This window comes from Suillus paluster (genome assembly GCF_016628075.1).
Source record: "Suillus paluster strain FC165 chromosome Unknown EDB91scaffold_136, whole genome shotgun sequence".
Taxonomy (NCBI): Eukaryota; Fungi; Basidiomycota; class Agaricomycetes; order Boletales; family Suillaceae; genus Suillus; species Suillus paluster.
Genome location: NW_024537696.1, coordinates 1 through 12,358, shown reverse-complemented (window position 1 = coordinate 12,358; position 12,358 = coordinate 1). Strand labels below are relative to the sequence as shown.

The 12,358-nt window shown below is 47.5% G+C and overlaps 3 protein-coding genes across 3 annotated transcripts; all 3 read right to left on the bottom strand.

The window, feature by feature from the left end:
• Nucleotides 1–3,829: 3,829 nt before the first annotated feature.
• Nucleotides 3,830–4,269, bottom strand: EDB91DRAFT_143358 (uncharacterized protein). Its single transcript, XM_041326216.1, has one exon. It carries the CDS (start codon nucleotides 4,218–4,220, stop codon nucleotides 3,915–3,917), a length of 306 nt encoding a protein of 101 aa, XP_041170363.1. The 5' UTR covers nucleotides 4,221–4,269; the 3' UTR covers nucleotides 3,830–3,914.
• A 403-nt stretch (nucleotides 4,270–4,672) lies between these two features.
• On the bottom strand, nucleotides 4,673–9,140 carry EDB91DRAFT_1269357 (CHAT domain-containing protein; the record flags this gene model as incomplete). Its single annotated transcript, XM_041324546.1, has 8 exons — nucleotides 4,673–7,548; nucleotides 7,625–7,661; nucleotides 7,706–7,818; nucleotides 7,875–7,972; nucleotides 8,020–8,159; nucleotides 8,218–8,368; nucleotides 8,427–8,707; nucleotides 9,079–9,140. 8 exons carry the CDS (start codon nucleotides 9,138–9,140, stop codon nucleotides 4,852–4,854), a joined length of 3,579 nt encoding a protein of 1,192 aa, XP_041170362.1. The 3' UTR covers nucleotides 4,673–4,851.
• Nucleotides 9,141–11,441: 2,301 nt separating this feature from the next.
• Nucleotides 11,442–11,767, bottom strand: EDB91DRAFT_1003642 (uncharacterized protein; the record flags this gene model as incomplete). The annotated part of the gene is made up of 2 exons (XM_041312270.1): nucleotides 11,442–11,599; nucleotides 11,653–11,767. Coding segments are annotated over 2 exons (273 nt in total), but the record flags the coding sequence as incomplete, so codon positions are not given.
• Nucleotides 11,768–12,358: the final 591 nt, after the last annotated feature.

Sequence of the window (12,358 nt, the reverse complement as noted above, 5' to 3'; positions counted from 1 at the left end):
CTCTCAGGTTCTGCAACTGGCACTAGATGTATCTTTCTATATATCAGGAACTATATTGATGTTGATAAACATTCAACAGAGCGCCTTCCTCTCCACCTTGCATGAGCCTGTCTGTTTTCCGACTCAATACTCCCCAGCATATTTGCGGATTGTGCAGCACGCTGTTACCGCATGCTATGCGAGTCCTGCCCTGTTCATCTTCTGTATTTTTCTGATGCAGCCTCCTCCCCCTCGTCACCCTCAATACCAGCACCCGCGTGCTTGTTGCCATGAACATGTTATTTACGAGGAGGTTATGGACTCGTGATCCTGCACCACTCGACAGTGCCATATGTTATCGCAGACGTTCTCTGGAAGATTTTATCAGACAATTTGTTCAGCTTGAGCGTATCGTTTTGGACAATAGGATCCTCCATCCTCTTCACGAACTGCCCTGACCAATGTGAGACGTTCAAAATTTTCAAGCGGTCTTCCTCATTTCAGCCCACGAAATCTATGGTCGATGATGCAAAGATTTCCCCTGCGCACACGCCGCCTTTCTCTGATGCAGCATTCTGTGGCGCTCATCTTTTGAAGGAGGTCTAGGCCTCATCGACGGATCATCAACGGATAACTTACTGACATGAAGGAGTCACTCGGGCATCAAGCGACACTTCCCAATGATGAAGTAGACTTGATCTGTGAATTATGTTGCAAGGTAAGCGTTGTATCAGAACACTGACCGTTTACTGACTTTTTCCAGCGAAACGAGGTTGACGAGACCAGCAGATAACGCTGTCCTAATGGCCCCAATTTATTTCAACAAGGTGACCTGTGGATAGGCTGGAGCGCTTTTTCGATAGCTGGTTCCAGCAGCGTCTCCGTATCATTTACTGTGCGGGAAGCTAAGCTGTTGACACCAGACAAGTGGATGAATGGGTTGCGATTCACAATGGCCTCGCAGATGACCCAAGCACTCGATTTCGTTGGTGAGGCTGCTCCTGGCAGTATTATGGATAACCATAGCTAACTAGAGACATGTGGTTATACTTCCTTGTCACGGACCCTTGAGGATATCCTTCATTATCCATTATCTATTACCTTGCTCCTGCTGCTCTGTACCTGTTGTCCCGCTTATATAATAGTTGATATTCTTGATCTCGATTGTGATCTCCTATGAGATCTGAACAATATACACAGCCACATTTTTCGCATTTTTAAAACTCAGCTATTCTTCTCATGTCAGGCTTCCCCACATTATTCCCACACATCACATGTTCGCATTTTTCAGCCACACAGTGTGGGAATTACCCCACAACACCAAAAACATCGCCCATTTTGGGAATCTCCACAATATCAATTATTCCCACACCCTCCCCACCTCAGTGCAGCTTCACCACCACACCACAATAGGTCTACCTTCATATATAAGTAGTAGTTTGGTATATATATGTATATTATAATATAATAGTCCGCTTTTTTTGTTTATTTCTGTGCCTGCTCCTCCTCCAGGGCCCTTTCAAAATAGCCTATGGTAAAGAACACTTACACACTTTTGCCCCTTTGATAGGGAAGTGTTCTATTGTATTCAGGACATATTTGGGAGTGTATATGAAGAGATTCCCCCACTTTTTTGACCCCCTGAAGCGCCCTACATCAATAGATATAGCTTATATACAGGAAAATACAAAATATGTTCCCATGTATGTATTTCTAGATAGACATACTTGGAAAAATTATCCCCAGCATCTATTAAACAGCAGGAACAATGTATCAGGAGCCCAGGACCATAGGAGAATTCCCTGTTCCATAGTGCACCCTCCCTCTCCTGGTGGTTCACCCCCTGTGAAAATTTTTCCTGTAGGGTCGAACCTTCAGAGTGGTGGGGAGTCTATTCCTATGCATATTCAGAGTATATCTATCACCTAGCTACCATAGGAAACCTATAGGGTCGTTCAACAGGAACAAAATATTCAAAATCACATTTTCGACATTTTCGATGTTTTTCAATATCTCACCCTTGCACACATGGTCCAACCTGCTCATATATCATCAGTTGTATATATATATATGCTTTGTATACCAAAGATCAGTTTAAAATGGGCCGGAGTTTTGAGCTAGTGTGTATACTTGCTATTTCTACTGATAAGGGACCCATACCTTTGAATCATCGATGTTTATTAATCGGACACCTGGGATGCCTCTAATACATATCCCTAATTATAGCTTTAACGTTTTAGAAAGATCCATCAAGGATTGAGTGAATTACAAGCAAAATAACATATATGTGAAAAGTGACAATTGGCATCTGTTCACACAAAGTCACATTTATATATGATACAGGTCGAAGATTTCATTAAAAATGTGTAGGATACATGATAGACTACCTAAGGAACCTATACTACATACTGCCCTGAGGGCAGAGTGTTGATGGGGGGGATGTGGTGTAGAAGTGTTTGAATTGGTGGCCCATAGCAAAGTATACACCAACTGATCATTTTTGATGTTTTGAACTTCGGGACATTTAAAGTTTCCCACACTTGATTTCTTATCTATTTCACTTCCCCAGCTCTCTATTCTGGGTGGATCTTTCTGTATTTTTGAGTCCATGATACGGAATATATGTGAAATGTACTCCAGGTGTCTGATTATTAAATTTCGATGTTTCAAAAGTATGGGCCCCTTATCAGTAGAAATAGCAAGTATACACACTAGCTCAAAACTCCGGCCCATTTTAAACTGATCTTTGGTATACAAAGCATATATATATATACAACTGATGATATATGAGCAGGTTGGACCATGTGTGCAAGGGTGAGATATTGAAAAACATCGAAAATGTCGAAAATGTGATTTTGAATATTTTGTTCCTGTTGAACGACCCTATAGGTTTCCTATGGTAGCTAGGTGATAGATATACTCTGAATATGCATAGGAATAGACTCCCCACCACTCTGAAGGTTCGACCCTACAGGAAAAATTTTCACAGGGGGTGAACCACCAGGAGAGGGAGGGTGCACTATGGAACAGGGAATTCTCCTATGGTCCTGGGCTCCTGATACATTGTTCCTGCTGTTTAATAGATGCTGGGGATAATTTTTCCAAGTATGTCTATCTAGAAATACATACATGGGAACATATTTTGTATTTTCCTGTATATAAGCTATATCTATTGATGTAGGGCGCTTCAGGGGGTCAAAAAAGTGGGGGAATCTCTTCATATACACTCCCAAATATGTCCTGAATACAATAGAACACTTCCCTATCAAAGGGGCAAAAGTGTGTAAGTGTTCTTTACCATAGGCTATTTTGAAAGGGCCCTGGAGGAGGAGCAGGCACAGAAATAAACAAAAAAAGCGGACTATTATATTATAATATACATATATATACCAAACTACTACTTATATATGAAGGTAGACCTATTGTGGTGTGGTGGTGAAGCTGCACTGAGGTGGGGAGGGTGTGGGAATAATTGATATTGTGGAGATTCCCAAAATGGGCGATGTTTTTGGTGTTGTGGGGTAATTCCCACACTGTGTGGCTGAAAAATGCGAACATGTGATGTGTGGGAATAATGTGGGGAGCCTGACATAAGGACTCATGTTGGTTCTTTTGATGGAATGATCAGATCTAGATTGCAGAGAAGCAGGGAGAGGGGCAGGATAAATTCAAAGCAGACACAAGAGGGTGATGCAGCCCAGAAAGGGTAGGAACACACTAAATAGTATTGGCTGTTCCATTATCCATCATGGACAGCCCCCAGAATGAGTAGAATCATGCCAAATTGAGTGTCTGGCAAATTATCCATCGTGGGAGCTGTAATGGATAATCTATCAAAGCATCAGTAGTCCGTGACACAGTGCAAAGACCTGGGGTACGTGCGATAATCAACAAGTCGACAACCAAAGCACCTCACCCAGGCTATACTGTCATTATTATAGATAACCGACTCTAATTAGAGACAACTCGTTTGCACCCATCTTTCTGTCGTTACACGCAACTCGTGGCATCAAGCATAGACCAACTGTGGTGAAGAAGGAGCTAACCCGATGTCTTGGACGCACTATTGACTTTAATCTCCTTTGTTTGTCTCGTGCAGACGACCAAGAACTCGGGAGGCTTGACGCGGCGTTGACGAAGCATAGGTAGGGTTTCGCATGGGACTGACACCAGATGGGCAAGGCTTCACACAGCGGGAACGATGCATGATGCACGAATAATGGTACTACAATGTGATACATCCTCGCTGTACTTGTGCATGTACTTTATTGAGCATGAAGTTTAACGGTGTTTTCAGCGACATCGCGTGATATTTGGAGAGGATCCAAAGGTATGTTTTGTCGCAGTGTCGCATCAACATGTACCGCGTCATTTTGATCTGCCCTTCCTTTGTCCGTGTGTGATGACTCCACGTCTCTTCTTATTCACATTTCCTCGCTCAGCGCTTCAACAATGAGACTGATTCACTACACTTCTTCAGTACTCCCCTCGGCTCATTGGCCACTCGACATATGACCCCGTTATTTGTGCGTTGATCGTCAGGCTCTATCTAATACTACGAGTCATCAGTGAAAACAGCTAAAATAGCTGCATTTTTCCAAGACAGACTTGAATTGAATGGTTGGAAGGTCAACTCGTATTGCAGGAAGCACTTGAGCAAAAGAATGTGCACCGCTGCAATATTAATAGTACAAATATTACTGTACATGCCAAGCATTGTCTTCGAGAACAAATCTGATCAATTTGCCGAACAGCAGACAACTACTATACAAGAGATAATTCCTACAACGTTAACAAATGCACCGAGATAGAAGGGAATCGAAAATCAACAACATGTAAATCTGTACGAGACAAAAGCAATGGGACATAGAACTACACACCAATGTGAATGAAAACAATCCTCTGCTCGAGTGGCACCAACTTCTTCACCCCATGCGTAGCATAATTGAGTGCTTTGGCTGCCTTCGTACAGTCCAGGACACCATCCTTCAAGTCCTTGAACATATTCTCGTAGAATGCTTCAACAACGTGCTTGGTGACTTCGTCATCGACCACCCACAGCGTGCCAATCACACTCTTGAACCCTGAAAACTGTAGGCCAGCTGCGAGGTGGATGACCTCGTCGGGCGTCTCTTCATCGCCGACGGCGGTATGACACGCTGACAAGAATGCGAATTCGGCTTGCGGAGTGTCGTTCTCCATGATGTCAAGGAGGGTGAGAGGCTTATCTCTCATGGCGAAGCGCGAGTTGTAAGGCTGTTCACGGTCCTGCTTGCCGTGACAAGCAAGATGCACCCAGGTGTTGCGTCGCAAGGCATCGAGTGCACCGGCCTGTGTAGCTTCGTCACCTGAAAGAGTACTGAAATTGACGTTGGGGGGAACGCGTTTATGGACGAGCTCAAGCTCGCTGTCGACAGTGGCGAGTGCCATACCTTGCCCTGCGCCTGGTTGACTTTGCCCAATCGCCACAAAGGATGGACTCGTCTGATGCGTCTTCATCGCCTGTCGAGATCTGATGAGAGCCGAAAGTGTGGGCGTGTAGGAGCAAATGAAGATATCCTCGAGGGATAATTCCCGCCCACTTCCATCTGCTTTCGTTCGAGAGGGATGAGCTGCGTGAAGAGGAATGGAGGTAAATGCTGCAGTTGGACACAGCCAGATTCGAGAGCGGGGCTTGACTTTGAGATCATGCCCCAGTACCTTGACGATGGGTAGCATGATCTCGTCCCATAACTTCCGCAAGAGTACTATCAACTCCGTCCGCGACTCTGTTGGGCCCATCAGCGATGCATGCCGTATCGCCATCGTGAAGTCGTCTTTGAGCTTCGCAAGATCAGCGAGAGTGAGAGACGGGAAAGGAACATGATGGGGCACCCCTGACGTCGGGACAATGAGCGCATTGCACGAATATTTGCTGGCAATGAGAATTATGACTGGGCCGTCGCGCGCTGCCACCTGCAAGTCTTCGTATGACAGCGGGAGGAGGAACCGCGAGAAACCTCGAATGTTGCGGATTTTGCCCACTGCAGCTTCCCACTGCTCTGTACACCTCCTGTACTTCATTGCTGCCTGATCAGCAGCAGCTCTGTCGGTGATTGCTGCAGAACCCTGAGCAGCATCGGAAACACGCTTGCTCAGCTCCGAAAACTCGTGAGCCAGTTTTTGGTTTGCTGATTCGAGTTCTTCGACTGGAGTCCTGAGCCGAGACGCCAGTGACCACTGCTGGCCACGGCCCTGCTCCACGAGTTCGACAGCCTTTTCTAGGTTATGACGGCGTAAGGCACATGATGATGCATCTACAGGGAGTGTTCTGGCATAATGGAAGGTAGTAGTAGCTTCCTGCCGTGAAATAGTTGATGAGCGTGTTGACAAATGATCATCAAGAAGGTCGAGAAATATTGTGTAGGCCTCCAGTGCAGATTCATGGCCATGCTGTTCTGCTACCACAGTCCAATTGTATGCTATAATGATGCGTTCTAGGAATCCTTTAGTGGGGTGCATTGACGCCAATCTGAAGTTTTCAACTGCGAGTGACAAATCAGCCAAATTGCATTGCACCTGGTAACGAGACAGATAGGCCTCCTGCAGCCGCATGTAGCTGTAGAATCTATCTGGATGCAGCGATGGCAAAGTTACCAGTGATTCTTGGCAGAGCTCAATGGCCTCCTCAACATCTTCAATCTTCTGAGTTCTCGTGAAACGAGAGCAGAGTGCCCAGCTCAAATTGAAAAGAACTCCATGGCACTCTGGATGGCCATACGGCGTTAACCGAATTGATTCACGGCACAACTCGATGGCCTCGTTAAGATCCTCGTTGGCATGTGATTTGCCATATCTGGTTATCAGTGCGAGGGCAAGGTTGGAAAGTGTGATGTTACGTTGTTGATGCTCAGGTGGGCGCAATGTCAATGCCTCGCGAAGGAGGCTGATAGCTCTGTTGATGTCTTCTACCTCACCGCGTTGGTTGAAACGGTCGAGGAGGGCGCTCCCTAGGTTGTCCAATAATCCATCACGAGATTCGTGCCCAACAGGGCTCAGGCACAGTGCGTCCTCAAGCAGAGAGATGCCCTCGTTGAGGTCATCAGATTTGCCCTGGTGACGGAAGCGGTAGTAGCGGAGTGAGAGAGCCAAGTTATTTAAGCAGACACCACGATTAGGATGTCCCTCGGGACACAGAGAAACAGCTTCGCGACCAAGTTGTATGCTCTCGTCTATATCAACAATGCTCCCACATTGCCCAAAATGTGTCTGGAGTGACCGCGAAAGCTGGTCAAGGGCGCCTAGACGGTGTTGATGGCCCTGGGGACAGACCTCGAGGACGATTCGTCGAAGGCGGATGTCTTCATCGGATGCGTCTATCGGAAGATTGTTGCATCCGCTAATCACATAATCCACGCCATTAGCCCCTTCCGCGATGCTCCGAAGATAGGTGCCCTCTGGGCAGAGTGACAGTAGCTCATGGTAGATCTGAGCAGATTCGCGGATGTCGAAAGGTGTATTTTCCTTCTTGTGGCGCCAGGTCAGCGCTTCAGTGAGGTAATAGAGGGATAGCGGACGATCAGGGTGGCCCTGTGGACGCAATGCAAGAGCGTCGCGGAATAGTCACGTAGTAGAGTCGATATCTTGAAGATCATTACGAATGTACCCTTTCAGGCGTGCGCACGCGAGGTTGGTCAGTGCAGCTGCGCGGTCAGGGTGGTCGACCGGACACCGCTCTAGAACCAACTCAAAATGTGCCACAGCATCGTTCAAGTCAGAGACCCTCTTGCTTGTCACGTATTCACCAGATCTTGTTTGACCCGTATCCGTGTCTTGAGCGATCTTGCAGTCGACGATGGGCTACAGTTTGCGATCTGTCAGCAGGAGTTGACAGTGCAAAGGCTGGCGTCACTCACGTTCAACAGTTCACCGTTGTTGTTTCCGCAACCATTCACAGCAGCAGCCTTCAACGTGACAGATGGGTGGACACCGCGAACAAGTGGGAAGGACAGTTCTACGACACATGAGTAGATGTGCATGAATGAGAAGCAGGTCACTCACCGAAAGGCTCATTTCCGTGACGGAGCAACTTATCCCACGATATTTTAAGTTTCCCGATGACTTCGCCATTGCCTAGCATTCGACCTAGCTCAAAGGATGCTCTGATCTCGACCGATAATTTAGATGATGCATATGGTGATCTAGAAACCGAGGATCAGTTTTCGAATCGCGTCCGCAAGTCTACGTGGATTGCCTTACAGGGTCACGGTATCACCCCACGCTACAGAACTATTGGATGATGGGACTTGAATAGCTGATTTCCAGCGTCTCCTCTTCGCGAGTGTGATGGACACGTAGATTCCTGCGGGTATGCGCTCGGAAAGGACTTGAAGGTCTTTTCCACTGATGACTGTAGATGAAGCGGAAAAGTCAGAGGATGGATACAGAGTTGATATAAAGTAAGCCACCTTCGAGTCTGATATGTTGGTCATGCGAGCTACCGGGTACAATGCCGCGACGACGCAAATGACGAGCAACACGTTGGAGCATTGAAGATTGAGTGGTGGGCAGAATGAGCGATGGGACAAGATGGAGGGTAGGGATATGGGGACTGTTGATATTGGATGAGAGGGTGAGAGGGTGCAGGGCATGTCGCACGTGTGTATTGATGTGTTCGGCACGATAGACGCTGGTGTTGATTCCATTAAGCGCCGATATGAAGAGATGAGACTTAAGGCAGCGGGAGAATCTGTGGTAAAGAAGTGGGCGATGACATGGTCGGTAATCAGCGAAAGTGACTAACCATGGCCCAGGCTGCTGGTGATCAGTCGGCTGGAGCAGACATGTGCTGACCTGGCCTCATAACTCTCGCATCACTCATACGCGTCATTTAGTACGCTGCAATGGAATAGATTGTATTTCGTAGTGTGTACAACACTAGCAAAGTGGTGAAGTCCGCAGCCGCAAAAAAGCAGATTAAAGTCAATACGAGTTGGACTGAGTTGATGAGATGGAAGAGAATGATCCTCCCGTTCATTATGAGCCAGCGTCGTCCTGAGTCCTCATATAGAAAACTCCACGCCTTATATTATTCTGCTCAGCGTATCGAAACTTACAGACCCGGAGATAAGCTTGTTTTTAACCGTGACGTCCATGCCGAGCTCAAGCTCAAGACTGGCCATGGAGAGCCCTCTCGATGAATCCTCATGTCGCAATTCTTGAGAACTACCGCTGTTATGACCTTCCCCGTTTCGACGTCCCACAACCTCACTTTCCCGTCATCCCTTCCACCTGCAACGCTCTCACCGTTCGGAGACCATGCTATGTTAATACACGAAAAACACGTCTTTCACAACCGAACGCAAGAGAGAAGTGTAAGTAGAGACCATGTGGGCGTAAAACCAAGCACCGTTCAACTTGCAGCGTGTTAAAACGATATAGGGATTAGGCGGGAAGAGGATAGAATACATCATTCGAAAAGGATGCCGAGATCAAAGAATGTGGCTTACTTATGTAAAATGGACGAGGCAACAGACCTGACGACTTAACGGGCAGCAGGGGAACAGAATGCGGGTAACGAAGAATGCCTCGGGTCAAATATGGAAAGACAGTATGTGAGTTATGTCGCACTTGAACAACCAGTAACATCCAGTGCTGGGGGCGAGCGAGAGAAAGGTAAATACGATGATGCTGAGCCGACTGACCCCAAGAACAAATCCTCTTGTGCGAAATTATTCCTCGCAAACGAGATGTTTCTTTGCAATGGAAGTGCTAGTGCGTAGTGGTTGCCGCCGAGAAGAAAAAAAGACTGATCTCTATCATTTTCTTTTTGTGCCGCATCGAGAAATATTCCTAGCGAGTCACGATGAAATCGAGGAATAACCACGGAATTTTGGTGACCCCTTTTGCAATGGAAGTGCCAGTAGCAAGTATACTGAGTCACTGCCGAGACATCGCTGATCTCTATAAGATTATTCTCGCCTCAGAAGTGAAAATGAAGAATGTATGCAAATGGAAGTGCCAGTGCCTGAGGATGAGCAAAAACCGACAGCGATTTGTTATATCCTCGGCAAATACCGGAGAGTGTCTCGACTCGCTGGCTACAGTGTCCCTAACCAGCTGCGTCTGTGCTGTTCTCCTATAACCTAGTACGCTCCTCAAGGCCTCAACCATCAACCAAATGCATCCCGATCCGATGTAGTATTGTATTCAGTAACTGCATCCAGTAAGTATCAGCCCAAGTCCCGCTCTCCAAGCTCCGCCGCTATGTTGATCCATAATACAATGAAGGTCCCACCGAGAAGAATGACCTCGTGGAGTCTAACATCTCTCCATGGGTGCTATGCATCCTTTTATCACTCTCCCAGATGCTATCAGGCACCTTTCCCTAATCAAACGAATCCTACCATCACACCTGACCTCCACCCCCGACTTAGCAACACACGTCTGCACTACCGCCTGATTTCCCCCGAGTCCCCAAGATAGCGCCAGAGCCCTCCTACACAGTTCCCGCCCCCTCCAACTCAATCACAACCACAATTTAGGACAGCCTCGCAGCCGCAACCATCCCCTCGATCAGCGCCTCCTTCCACTCCACACCCATCTCCAGCGTCTACCACTTGCCCGCCTCATGCGTGCCCATGAACTTCACCCCGCTCGTCACCTCAGCCCTCTACGCCTCAACCCCCTGCCCCCCCTCCTTGCAATGCCCCCCTCGTCCCTCTTGTTTTTACCTATTCACACACTGAAGCAAATACTATTTGAGGCACCCATGCACCTGCCCACCGATATACTTGAGAAAGGAGAACTTGTGGCGCGCGTTAGTACTCGCCGACTGGAGGAGGAGAGAGCAGCATCAAATGAAAAAGATAGGATAGAGAGGGAGCAAAAGGAATGGAAACGGCAGGATAGATAGAGGGAGGCCGAGCAAGAAGACACCCACACATCAGGAAGAAACCAAGATCGTCGTAGTCAAGGTGGTAGTTATATACGTACTGTAGTGGTACATAGGCCCCATTTAGACTACATAGAGGTATATAGCGCTATATATCCTACACCCACGCTACATACAGCTACCGGAGTTATAAGTGTGCTACAGGTAGCTACAGGTAGCTACAGGAGTTACGAGTGAGCTACAGGTAGCTACGAGAGTTAATACTATGCTACAGGTAGCTACGAGAGTTGATACTGTGCTACATGTAGCTACAGGATACTACATAATTTACCACCGCGCTACCGGGTTCCTACAAGCGCAACCATCGAGTATTTGCAGGTCTACTGAATATACAATGACATCGTTATTTCTAAATAATTGTAACAGATGCACAAAACATTTCACCGTCGATAAAATCATTAAGATAAAAATCATTAGCTGCTTCATATGCATTCCCACCTATCAACCTCTGGGCCACAGACACTCCCATCTTCGGTATGAGATGGCACGGTCGCACGATATCATCAACATGAATGACTGCCGCATTGCGGCGAAATTGGTGTGTCGAGCGCGACACTTGTCGCATCCGAGATGAAGGGTCACGAGCTCGGAAAGGTGTGAACCATTCTACATAAGCTAGGGCTCTTCGGTATTCGCCAAATTGACGAGGGAGAGAGAATATAGCACGGACTTGACCCACTCGCAAACCTGCAGCAGACTATAATCAGGTTGCCGTCAAACCAACACAGAATGAAGCTTACCATCAAGAGTACGCAGGTGTGAAGTGTGAGGACCATTCGATATCAACGCCATGTCGAATCGAGGAGGAATACCAGGTTTTCGTCCTGAAGCAAGTTTCTCTGGTGTTGCTCTAACCCGGCTGGACATTGGAAACTCGCTAACTTGAAAAGCAGGTGGTGTCACGAGAGCCCCTTCAGTGAATTCACCCGTCTCAGACGGGCAGCCGGGCGTGACAATGTACCAATAGAGACGGGCCACCCGGTGCCGGCCCATGGCAATAATTGTACCGTGTTAGACGAGTGGGGCCGAGGGGGTGGAGTGTCCAAGGCAACGGATGGGCCGGGTGTATATAGTATAGATGTAGTATAGCAATGTACTATATAGGGAATTATGATAGTAGTTATGATCCAGTGTTTGATAGATGAGTGGGCCGGAGGAATGGAGTGCAATATAGACGATGGGCCAGGGGAACTGGGGTGGTGATGGAGACGAGTGGCCGGTAAATGAGGTGCAATGGAGAACGAGTGGGCCGGTACATAAGGTGCAATGAAGACGAGGGGGGTGGGTTGTGGGTGTGGTGTGGCCGGAGAATAGGGGTGCATTGAGCAGCGATTGGGCCCGGTAATAGCAAGGTGCAATGGAGACGGGTGGGGCCGGTAATAGCAAGGTGCGAATGGGTAGATGGGTGGGCCGGTAATATAGACAAGGTGAGAAGAGGGTGGGCCG